The sequence below is a fragment of the Geotrypetes seraphini genome, chromosome 8, assembly GCF_902459505.1.
Source record: "Geotrypetes seraphini chromosome 8, aGeoSer1.1, whole genome shotgun sequence".
In the NCBI taxonomy this organism is placed as follows: Eukaryota; Metazoa; Chordata; class Amphibia; order Gymnophiona; family Dermophiidae; genus Geotrypetes; species Geotrypetes seraphini.
The window spans coordinates 129,099,166-129,112,007 of NC_047091.1; the positions used below are offsets into that span (position 1 = coordinate 129,099,166).

Consider the following 12,842-nt stretch of genomic DNA (forward strand, 5'->3'; position numbering starts at 1 on the left):
CACGTATATCACCATGATGACATCACGCGCATGTGTGACATCATCATGTTGACATCCACACATGCGCAACGGTCCTCTGGACAGGCCCTGAAATGCCAATAGGGTGTGCCAGCAGAGAAGTCTAACAAATATAAACTGAGTACCCCAACCATAGACTCTCCTGTTTGTTTTCCAAGGAAATACTTTCACTTAGGTACGGACAGTAGTACACACTGGTCCTTTAAGCAGCAGTCAGCAGTACACGTTGGTTTCACAAAGAGTGGTACTTCTTACAATGAGTGAAAGAATATTGTGAATTTGTACATTTTATCTATCATGATCAAATCACAAGACTCCTGAGGCAGGCCCTGTTGGGCCGAAACACGATTGTGTTGAGTCAATTACAATAAAAAGAGACTGAGCACCAATTGGTCACCTTTGCTGCTGTTTCTTGCGATGCACTTCGCCCACCTTACCGTGAACTGTTGCACTTTATACTACCCATCATATAATGCTCTACCCTACCAAGTCACCTCCTGCGATATAATATGCAGCCGCCACTATTCAAGATCCCACCATTCTATCTACTATATACTATATCCAACTACACCAGTGATGTTTTGCATGTCTATACGTAATGTACGCATACGCGATTGTTTGGTGGGACGGTGCGCGTAGCAAGTATAGAACCCCGCAGCCCGCACTTCAAACGAGCACAATTTATGGGAACGGAAGCCCAAGAACGGGTATGGAACAGAGAGCCAAGTTGCTGGAGAGGAGGGAGCCAAAGGTGAGACAAGGCCCCTTAAGCTGCGACTTGGCATGTCTGCTATTCACATTCTGTCTCGTTCCTTTTTTCCCTCTTGCTATTTCTCAGCCTGCCTCTCCATTCTTCTTTTATCCTGCTATTTTTCATAGCTTCTCCCCTTTCTCCTCGCTTTTTTCTCTCTTGCTGCTTCACCTACATCTGCATCCCCAGTCCTATTACCAGTTGGGCGAGTTTCTTACTAAATCGGACGACGTTTGAAGGCCAGCTGCAGAAATGTTGTTTTCCTTCCTCGAGCTGTCTGCCCTCGTGCTCCTCCAACTTTGTTTGTGGCAGTAGGGCTGCAGTGAAAGTGCTTCAAACCAATGTGGGGACCTTTCTTCTGCTGTGTCCTGCCCCTTCTGCGTCTACTTACTACAAGTTTTGGGATGTGGAATGAATTGTCCGAGTTTCCATTATTTTATATGGTGAAATTTGCTTTGATATATGAGCACTTTGGATTACAAGCATACTTCTGGATTGAATGATGCTCGCAAACCAAGGTATCACTGTATACATAATAAATTAAACAATACTAAAAACAGCATTTTCCACTCTATATGCCACTAGCATCCAAAGTTCCTCTTAAATTAAGAGAGCCTGTCTGAACAAGTACTTTACTTTGCAGATTAGATTCCCTGAAAGAGGCTTAATACACATTAATTTATGTCCAAGATATTGAAATCAGTCACTCATTTGGAAGCGGAGATTTTTTTGGGACTTTTGATGCTTGAAGCAGTCTATGGACAGATAGAGCTAAGTGATTGTTTCTACATAAAAGTGAAGTTTATATATTTTTTTGCAATCACAATAAAGAACACTTTTCTGAAACTCAGCCCATTTTTTTGTCAATTTTGAGCTATGCGATTGAATCTTGCTTTGATGAACAAAATTATTTACTACGTATTAGTGAGTTTTGGCACAGGAATAAGCCGCAGTAAATGAATCTTTCCTTGATGAACAAAATTAACCGCAAAGCTCAAAACTGACAAATATTTACTGAGTATGTATTGAAACAGTGTTCTTCATATATGATGAGCTACACTGTTCACAAATATTTTCACGTCTTTTGGGCCTGTCCCACCATTCAGAATTTTTGGAAGAGAATTCAAAGATTTCTAGAAAGTATGCTTCATCAGAATATTCCTTTGGAACCCAGAATGTGTTTATTAGATATTTGGGTTTTTTGTAATGCTCAGGGGAGAGGAGCTAAATTGTTTTTATGGAAGGCATATCTAGTAGAAAATAAATGCATCCTTTATTCTTGGGTATCATCAATTTCCCCCATATTGTTGGGTGTGGAAGAATCAATCAGTTGTTGGCTTAGGAGTCTACATAAGAAATTAAGAATAGCCATAATGGGTCAGACCAATGGTCCATCTAGCCTAGTATCCTGTTCCACAATGGCCGCAAGTAATTGGCAGAAACCCAAATAGCAGAAACATTCCATGCTACTAACCAAAGGCAAGCAATGGCTTCCCCCATGTCTTTCTCAATAGAAGATTATGGACTTTTCCTCCAGGAACTTGTCCAAATCTTTATTAAACCCAGCTATGCTAACGGCTGTTACAACTAGAGTAGATAAAAATTAATTATTATTTTTTTAAAATTTAAATAAAATTTTTTAAAATACATTTAAGGAAAACTATCGATAGTTTTCTATTTAAAATACATTATAGTCCAAAAGTTATTCATCATGAAATATGGATTACTTTTTAATTATGTAGCACGTGGCTGTATATTCATGCAATGTTTACATTTTTTGGTAAATTAATTCCATTAATCCATTCATAATGCATGATTTAAATCAAGTTCTTCTGACTAGTGATTTAAGTCAATTTAAATCAAATCCACCTTGGTTACAACATCCTCTGTGCAATGAGCTCCAGAGTTTAACAATTCATTCCGTGAAAAAATATTTATTATTTGTTTTAAAGGCATTTCCCTTGCTGCTTAATGTAAGAAACATTTTTTTGCTTTTGGGGGGGAATAGTCATTTATTTATTTAATTCATTTTAAATCCCACTTTCCCCAAAGAGCTCAGAACGGGTTACAGATTAAACATACATAATATACAGTTAACAGGTTACGATTTACACTGGATTTGACTTAATTACAATACAAGTTTACATCCTAACTTGACACAAAGTTATCAGCAGAGTTAGCAGCTAGCCATCCCAATGCCTTGATGATTAGCAGTTTTCCCTTCTACACAGAAAATCTTTTGATTCTTGACTTTAATTAAGAAAAATGCTCTAACACATATTTGATATACTTTTTAAAAAATTTAGTTTTTGTAGTCACGATGGGCTTGAAAGATGCTATGGCAGTAAAATAAACTAGAAAATATAAGGGAAGAGGAAGCACCACTCTTACTGTTATTGGGACTGTTGCCATTAAAAGCCCCTGGAGAGCTATTACTGTCTTTCTCCTTGTCTTGATTCTCAAAATCCATATTAAGAGACCTGCAAAAACAAAACAAACAAAAGAATAACTAACTTACATGAGAGCAGTTTCTTAACTCAGAAAAAGAGATTACCTTGTTTCCCCATGTATAGGCCGCCCCTATGTATAGGCCACGGCTTATCTAAGAGTTTTAAAACTTAAATTGGCCTATACAATGGGGAAGCCTATACATCATTCCCCCCCTCCTAAATACCTCCCCTCGCCGGTAATCCTCCTGGATGGCCTTGCCTGCCTCCTCCAAATGCGCTGTGCAGGGCAGGAGTGATGTTTGCGATCTCAAGCCTTGCCCTGCACCCTTCCTGATTGGCTGCCATCAATTCTCGCGATGGCAGCCAATCAGAAAGGGCGCGGGGCAAGGCTTGATATTGCAAACATCACTCCTGCTCTGCACAGCGTGTTTGGAGGAAGCAGCCAGCATGTTTTGAAGAGCCGGTTTGTAAAACCCATGTATAGGCCGCGGCCTATACATGGGGAAATTCGGTATGTCCTTACCTTGATAATATCTTTTCCAGCACCATAGGTGTGTCATTCTGGACAAACAGGCTATCTCCTCATTGCCATGATCCATATGCAGAAGGAATCCACTCCGGATTTTTTTCTGTGATCCTCCTATTTCACCGGGAGCTCTACTGCCACCTGCAGCTAGTACCCAAGCATGCAAGAGCTCCATTGAAATAATTTAAAGTAGAGATAAAAATGGGAAATTTCCCAAATAAATCAATTGTTCTGCTCAAACATAACACTTGAACACTCAACAAACAAGTTACAGCCAACAGAAGCATCAAAAGAGCTCAGATAATACCCCTGTAGACACCAAGAGCAGCAAAGGGCTGACTGGCATCCAAGAAATATACTTGGAGAAGAATAAACAGAATGAGACAGTAGGTAGACACAGGAAGGACAGTGTGGGGGTCCAGAATGACACACCAGTGCAATAGGTGTGTCATTCTAGACAAGCAGGACCTACAAAAGCAGTCCCAGAAATCTATGACAGGTTGACTGTGGAGGAACCAAAGGTAGAGTCCTCTCTTGCTACAATGTCCACCCTGTGTATAGAGTGGATCAAGTTGCCAATCTACAAATCTCAGCTGGAGAGACTTCCCTACCTTTGGTCTACGACCTGCAGAAATGCCAAGAACCTGCCCCCTATAGGAAGACGAGCCTCCCTCAGCCTGACATCATTGAAATTTCTTGGAAGATGGAGCAGTACAGGAAGTAGAAGCCTGGTTACGCCTGGATCCATAGAACCTCTACCTGTAGACATGGAAGAATCTCTGTGATGTAGAACTGGAAAATTGTTGAGAGCACCAGGAGTTATGAAAATTACAGTGCTCTGAGCCTCTAGTGGTTCTGAGTATACTATCATACAGGATCTTAGGGCAATGGTCCACCATGCAGTTCATAAGATCATCCAGGCCTTTTCCAAATAAAAGTTGCCCCTTAAAAGGGAGTCTGGCCAGAGTAGCTTTGGAAGTGGAATCACCAGCCCATTGTCTGATCCAGAGCATTCTATGAGCAGAAATGGAATAAGCTGATGCTTTACCCAGGACCCATATAATGTCATTCAGAACGTCAGCCACATAATGCACACCAGATAAAAGTAGCTGAGGGGATCATCTCCCTTACTCTCCAACATGCATAGCTAGACAGACAAACACGAGTGACAAAGGATGCTACTGAGGCAGCTTTCATTCTCAAAGCCACTGCCTCGAAAAGTCTGAGAACATCAATTCTGTGGTCCTGAATATCCTTGAGCACCACACCGCCTTCGCACAAAAGGAAGGTGCGCTTAGTGATCTCTGCAACCAAGGAATCTACTTTAGGCTGACTAAAAAAGTTGCTGACATTCCTGTGCCATAGGATACAGCCTGGAAATGGCTCTCACTACTTTTGAGAGACTCTTCAGGAGAATTCCACTCTGAAATCAAAACATTAATGTCTGGATGCCAGGGAAATGCTGAGGACTGAACCCTCACTTAACACATGAGGGAGGAGGAGGTAGAAGGAGCTGGCTGTGTCCAAATTCAGCTCGTGCAGAGACTCATTATGCATAAGTCTTGTTTATGGTTAAATGTGGTATGTTTGTTCCCCTGAAAGATGTATGAATTTTAGCTATGTACATCGCTTTGAAGTTTGATTAAGCGATCCATCAAATCTTAAATAAACTTGGTAAACAATGCAGAATCTTGGAATTGTCGCCAGGTTCTGAAGCCAAAATAGGATCTAAAGTGCCAGCGTATGGTCTAGGGTTCCCTGCCACAGGAGGAGCATCTGCAGAAAATAAGGGATTAGTAAAATTATCCTCATCAAAGTATCACCTGGAGAGAGGCTTTCCAATTCCTGGACAGCGGCAGACTGTAAAGATGTACCTTGGGAGGCTATGTCTCAACGGGGCAAGTCCGATGCACAGCAGGACTGTGTAGGAGCATGGCTTTCATGAAAAGTTTCCACAAAAATTTCAAGAAGTCCAAGAAGGCATCTGTCCCAGGGAGTACTGAGTCACCCTGTGATGACTCAACTTTGCATTTCATGTGGAATGGTCACCATTTCCAGGCCCCAAAGACAGAAAAAAACAACCCCAGCAGGCTAGCCACCCTTTTTGTCATCTTAGTACGCAAAGAAGAGGTTAAGCTGGCCTCTCCTGCCTCTTTGGTCCACGTCGCATGGCGCAAGGATGCTCTTGAGGCACAGAATTTGTACAATTGTGGTGTGAATCTGGGGTAAGAGAGCCCAAGTACTCCATCTCAAGCAGTTTTGAGGCACAAATTGAAGTTTTGGAAGTGCAGGGAACTTTTGAAACAAAGCTTGCTAAAATTTCAGGATGGCCGGCATAAAGATTTTCACACCTAAAAACACTAAAAAAAGACCCAAAATACACCCCACCAACTAAAGTAAAAAAACGGCGAATTTAGGATTTTTCAGGAGAGGGAAGGAAGAGGAATATGTAAGAACCCTAAAAAAACTTTTTTTTCAGATCCCCCTCCCCGATTCACCTCATAGGCTGTAAAAGCCTTACTCACTGTGACCTGTGCTGGCAATGAGCTGCAGCCTGCCTCAGCTCTTTACAGTTGCTAGAAAGGAGAAGAATTACTGCCTCATGCTGGAAATGCCTCTTCAACGCTGATCTTCAGGATACCAGACACGGTGTCTGACCCTCCCCCATTCCCGTAGACCAAACACTATTAGAAGGGGGGGATAAAATGCAGCTGGGGCACGTGATGCCGGGAGAGTGAACGGACGTGCCTCTAAGTAGCTCCGGGCCGCGCGCATATATTCTGCTATAATCTGCAGCTCTCCCTGGCCGGCAGTCCCATTTTAAAAACAGCTTCGGTGTCCCTCGAGCGGCCGCATCTTTTCGCCCTCTTCCCTACTTCGGGACGTGTTGATGGCCGCTAAACCAGCACACACTGTGAGAGATAGACAGAGAGGAACGGACGCCAAAATGGCGGACAGCCACGAGGCGCCTGTTTTTACTCTAGAGGCAGCAGCAGTTCAGGAGCTGACCCGATCCCTCACGCTGGTCATGGAGGATAAATTGGCCACCATCCAGACCGTCATGGAGGGCATAAAGGAAAGCCTTGACTCTCAGGCTGGACGGCTGCAGAGGGCTGAGGACCGCATCGCTCAGCAGGAGGACACTGTGGCTAATCACGAAGAACGGCTGCGCACGTTGGAATCCACGAACAAGACCTTGTTGGAGCGCCTCGAAGATCAAGAGAACAGAGGCCGGCGTAATAATCTACGGTTTGTGGGGGTCCCTAACTCTGTCCGTGACGTGGACCTACGACGCTGGCTGGAGGAATGGCTGCCTAAGGCTGTGGGCCTGCCTGAAACACCGGCACCGCTCTTTATTGAGCGCGCCCACAGACTGGGGTCCCGGCGAGATGACGAAGCCAGACCCCGGCCGGTCATTGCACGGTTCCATAATTACGCTTTGAAGGAGAGGGAGCTAGCTACCTACAGACGCGACAAAAATCTGAACCTGCAATTTGAGGGGCACAAGATTCTTCTCTTCCAAGACTTCTCCCCTCAGGTCTCGTCTAGACGCCGGGCCATGGCGCCTTATTGCAGCGAGCTCTTCAAATGCAACATCCGCTTTACCCTCTTGTACCCAGCTAGGGCCCGAGTATCTTACAACAATACTACTACTTTTTATGATACTCCGGAGGCGTTGGACAGCTTCATCAAATCTCTTCCTGCTGCTGCACGTGGTGACAGGGGGGTCTCTTGATCTGTAGGGGACCCCTCTCTACATCGGTCCGCAATCTAGCCCCCCATATGCCTTGTTATCTTGTTATCCTTTGGGCACCTAGACTGGCGGGGGGCTGTAACTGTTGCTGTTGCTGCTGTCATGAAGATTCTTCACTATGCTGTAGTGTGCTGAGGGCGGCTCTCTCAGGAGTACTGTCTCGTGCTGGGTGGCTCTACGCTAGAGCTGTCTGCTCCTGGCATGTGGTGGTATTGTGGCGAAGATTGGACATCAGTGCTTTGTCGGGGACTGCTCCTGCATGATACTGGGCCCTCTTACTCCTGCTTAGGCGGGGCTGTTTGACACACTGGACTCCCTGTTTTCCTGTTTTGGATGTACTGCTGTGCACAAGCTCTGGCTGACCTTATTCAGGAGTATCTGTGAGCCATGTTTATCTTATAGGCCTTATCAGCTATAATTATTTCTTCTTGCATTGTATGTTCTTTGCTTCTGCAGGGTTCCTTTCTTTTGGGGGATTGGGTGTTACTAACTTGCTCCCATCTGATTTCATTTTCCTTTTCAGTTATTGTTGTTTACACATGGGTCTGAGACGCTTCTTCTGTGTAGGAGTCTTGGCCGTGTTGGAGTAGCCCACATCACGCAGTGCCGCGGCCCAGGGCTACCTGTTGATTTGTTTTCAGAGTTGGGGTTTAGCGAGGATTTTCCTTGCTGTGATGTCTGTTGGGTGGGCTGGGAGGGGGGGGGGGGCGAATGAGTGACCGGGTGCCTGTGGAATGTGTGGTTGTTTGTCTGGGTTTGTATGCTTGTTGTCTCTGGTGGTTACTCGCTTGGAACTTGCTTGAGGGTGTGTATGGGTGTATAGTTCAGGTGCGCATGAGGGGTATGCCTGTGGGGTGTCTGGATGTTTGTATGAATCCTTCATTGCTGAATCACTACTTTGGTTTGAGCAAGTCACTTCGATACCTCATGAGTGGATGGAGGCATAGGCTGGGACGGCCTCTACCACTCCTCTTTTGGTTATTATCTGTATGCTTCATATATATATATGTCGGTTAAATGGTACAATTGCGTGTTAAATCCTTAAATGTAGATGGGATACATTCACCCATTAAGCGTACTAAAATCTTAGCATATCTTAAGCGTGAACACACTGACATAGCATTCCTACAGGAGACCCATCTGAGCTCTGTGGAACATGGGAAACTGCGTAGGGGGTGGGTGGGACAGGTACACTCTGCATCATTTACCTCTCGAAAATGCGGGGTGGCAATTCTCATACATAAGAATTTACCCTTCCACCTGCATAGCCAAATTGTTGACCCCAATGGGAGGTTCCTTATCCTCGTGGGCGAACTATGGGGTAAACCTTTACTCTTGTGTAATATCTATGCACCTAATACATATTCTCAGGCCTTCTTCGCATCAGTGGTGGGCCACTTGGCACCTCTTATGCCTCAACCGGTCATAATGGGAGGCGACTTCAACTTTGTTGCACATCCTCAGTGGGATCGTAGGCCGGCTAAGCCGGTGCCAAAGGGACACTTTGCTAGAGGGGTGCACTTTCTCATTAAGGAGCTGGATCTGTTGGACACTTGGCGCACGCTGCACCCCTCTGAACTTGATTTCTCCTTCTACTCTCACCCCCATCTGTCTCACTCGCGCATTGACTACTTTCTCATCTCAGCCTCTCTCTTCCCGCACTTGTCGGCGGCGAGTCTTTCCCCACCTTTAGTGTCTGACAACGCTCTATTAAGCCTTGACTTACAATTCGGATCACAGACGGAGAGTCGTATTTGGCGGATGTCCCCATTCCTTTACAAAGACGCAGACTTTCGGGACTTTTTTCAAAAGAGGTGGGAGGAGTTTCATAGCACTAATTCAGTAACAGATGTCGGCCCCGTTGTATATTGGGAGGCGGCTAAAGCGGTTATGCGAGGCCATATATTGGCTTACACCACATCACGGAATAAGAAACGGGACGGGGAACTTTTGGCCTTATCGCGGGACCTTGCCAGCTATCGCTCTCTACATATTTCACGGCTAGACGACACTTCCAAACAAGCCATGCAAGACGTTAAGACAAAACTTAACCTACTTTTAGATCAAAGGGCCGCTCGCAATATATACTGTTACAAATACAAACTCTATCGATGGGGGGATAAAACAGGGAGACTATTGGCGAATTTGGTGCGCCCGCACAACGCCCGTCACACCATTACTTCTATCAAGGATAATTGTGGCGTCACGCATGTTACTCACTCGTCTATCACACAACAGTTTGTACAATTCTACACAGAACTGTATGCCGAGCAACCCTATGATGAGACTGCAAGTGAGCGCTTTTTTCGGGGCCTCTGTCTACCCACCTTGATGGAATCTCAGTCTTGCTTTAAATGGCCCTATTCTGGGAGAAGAACTGCAGGCTGCCATCAAAAAGCTCAAGTTGGCTAAAACACCAGGCCCCGATGGCTTTGGCCCAGAATTTTATAAATTATTAGATCCTCCGGCACTGGCCTCCTTACAACAATACTTTATGGGACTCCGTAGCGACACTCCTCCTGGGAACTCGCATAATCAAGCGCATGTCATAATTCTTCCCAAACCTGGGCGCCCCCTTGACGCTTTAGGATCATACCGCCCCATTTCACTTCTCAACCAAGATGTAAAGCTTTTGGCTAGCATCTTGGCGACGCGCCTCAATAAATTCTTACCCGTACTCATCCACGAAGATCAAGTCGGCTTTGTCCCGGGCAGGCACGCCTCCATGAATCTCCTCCGAGTCCTAGCGGTGTTACAACACCCTCGCGCACTTTCTGACCAGGCGCTCATTACTAGCCTGGATGTGGAAAAGGCGTTCGATATGGTCTCGTGGCCTCATTTATTTCGCACGCTGGCTCGTTTTGGGATCCAGGGGGACTTTCTTGCTTGGTTGTTGGCGCTATACCATTGCCCCACGTCCCGACTCTTGGTGAACGGTAGCCTTTCTAATACCTTCTCTTTGGGTCGCGGCACACGCCAAGGATGCCCCCTCTCGCCCCTCCTTTTTCTACTTTCGCTTGAACCTTTGGCAGCTCGCATCCGTCAGGATGCGGGGTTGGAGGGTATTCGGATGGGTTCCAACGAATTTCGTATAAGCATGTTTGCCGATGACATGCTCTTGTATGTAAACCACGCAGATCAGACAATGCCTGCCCTGATGTCACTCATTCTAGGGGGTTTGAAATATGCTCTAATGAGACTGATTTGAAAGAGTTTCTAAAAGGTATTTTTCTGTAAAAGCAGGCTGAAAATACCCTATTTTTGGCCTTTTTACACAAATTAGCAACTTTACACTTAATTTGTAAACTAATGGAAAGAGCTTGGAGGTTGAAATTGTACTTATGAAAACAATATTGTACTGAGACATTATGCGCCAAATTTCGCATTTATTGCTCAATTATTGTGGGAGCTAAGTAATGTCAAACTTTGACTTTTTTTGGAATACTAATTTTTTTGGCCAAGTTTACTGTAATTCAGCCATTCACTCAGTGCTCGACAAAAATTATTATTGGTAGCACTGAATAGAGCTCCAAAAGTTGTGCAGGGTAGCTAAGTTTCAGTTTTTTTGGAAACACAGCTCGGGAAATATTGTGTCTCAAAGTTGTCAGAATGTCATTGTCGTACTGTATTTCATTGTGGTATGGGGTCAAACAAATGGCTATATCTCCACAAATATTCCACAGGCGAAACTAAAACTTTACCAAAGTTCGTTTGAGACATGGTGGACTCTGCATATGAAGTTTCATCAAAATCCGTGATGGTCATGCAGGGCACTGTAGTTTTAATTCCTGGAGAGATTCAGAGATCAAATCCATAAGATGCATATGCTTGAACAATTGCACAAAATGGGATCCTCCCCCAAATCAGGAGCTCTACAATGATCTGGATTCTGTAGATCCACCAGATCTGGCACATCTGCAAACCCCTGTGAAAGCAGAGCTATGGAAAGCATATCTGGCACAACTGTGGGCATTACTGGCTTATCTGCTGGCACCCCCGAGGTGAGGCAAGAGAAGACCTTGGTCCACAGGAGCAGGGGTCCCTGTGACTGGCACGGAGGCCATCGGAAGGGAAACAGGCCGAAACTTTTTAATCAAGTATGCCTGATAAAGTATGTTAAAATCCAGGGAAAACTCATCCTGAATAGCGGGAGCTGACCCCTGCGTACCAGTTTTGGACTGTTTGGAAGATTTACGAGGTTTATCTCCCAAGACATGCTTGTGTTTCACCGTAGCGTTGCCTTCTCACACCAAGGGTTCCCTGATACTATTTTCACAGGAGTCAGGGCAGAAGGTGCTAGAAGACTCTTTGGAGGTTGAACGCAGCGAATCTGGGCAAGCCTCGCACCCCTCATGGGCTGCAGCACACGTGGAACACGGCTGTGCATCTGACAGCCATCCACTGCAAATGAGGCATGAATCTATGACATTCTGCCCTGGGGAGGTCATCTATGTGGTTTTCTTTCAAAAATGAAGCTGGCAAGTATAAAAAATAACTTTAAAATCAAATCTGGAAAAATCCAAGATGGCCACCGAGGATGCCTATTTTGACTAAAAATAGCATGGGAAAACCACAGAGAACCCTCAAAAACAACGATTTTAGGATTTTAGGGGTGGGGGTAGGGCATGCAGGGAAACCCCCCAACCCCCATCCCCCAAATCGCAGATTCAGGCTGTCAGCCTGTACTCACAGAACCATACGCTGACTGGAAAACACTGCAGACAGAGCTGAAGCAGCTCACAGGGAGATCCTCTGGCTCAAATAGCTGGAAAGCTAGACTTAAAGTCTTCTGACTGCCCCACCGGCTGGTCTCCATGGCCGGGTACCTCCACCACCCTTGGACAAACCGCACAGACACCTGACAGAGGAATGCAGTCTGGCTTTGATACCGGGTAAGCCTCTGTGGAACCATGCAGCTTGCGCTCGACCCACTAGTGGACGAATCTGGGATGAGCAAGCTCCCAAGGGAACAGTCCCTGAGCCCCAATCTGATGTGCAGGCTATCCAGGGGGTTTACTAACAAGCAGGGAACCCCCCAGAAGCAGACTTTTCCAAAGGTATGCAATTTCCCATAGTCAGAGCTTTCTCCGCAGGGAAACTCCGCAAATGCAGGCAAAAACCGCAAATGCAAAGACTGAAACTACACAAAATAAAACACAAGCAGAAAAGGCAAGCTCCTACAGCCTGGCTTGTAGGAAGGAAAACTGATGCTTACAGGGACAGTGATGAGGTAATAGAGGGAGGGGTTTAAGTCTCTGAAGTTTGAGGCTTCCTACAAAGTCCTGGCAGGTAGGCGGAAATAACCTACTGGTCCCGAAATAAGGTGGGATTGTACAAGAAACA

General features: G+C 45.3%; 1 protein-coding gene across 3 annotated transcripts in view; it reads right to left on the bottom strand.

Moving 5' to 3' along the window:
* Positions 1-12,842, bottom strand: part of SPPL3 (signal peptide peptidase like 3) — a 125,917-nt gene that overhangs the window by 57,844 nt on the left and 55,231 nt on the right. For all 3 annotated transcript variants that reach the window (XM_033955250.1, XM_033955252.1, XM_033955249.1), the window contains exon 3: positions 3,161-3,249. In XM_033955250.1, coding sequence (XP_033811141.1) covers positions 3,161-3,249 — 89 coding nt within the window. The remainder of the gene's footprint in view (positions 1-3,160; positions 3,250-12,842) is intronic.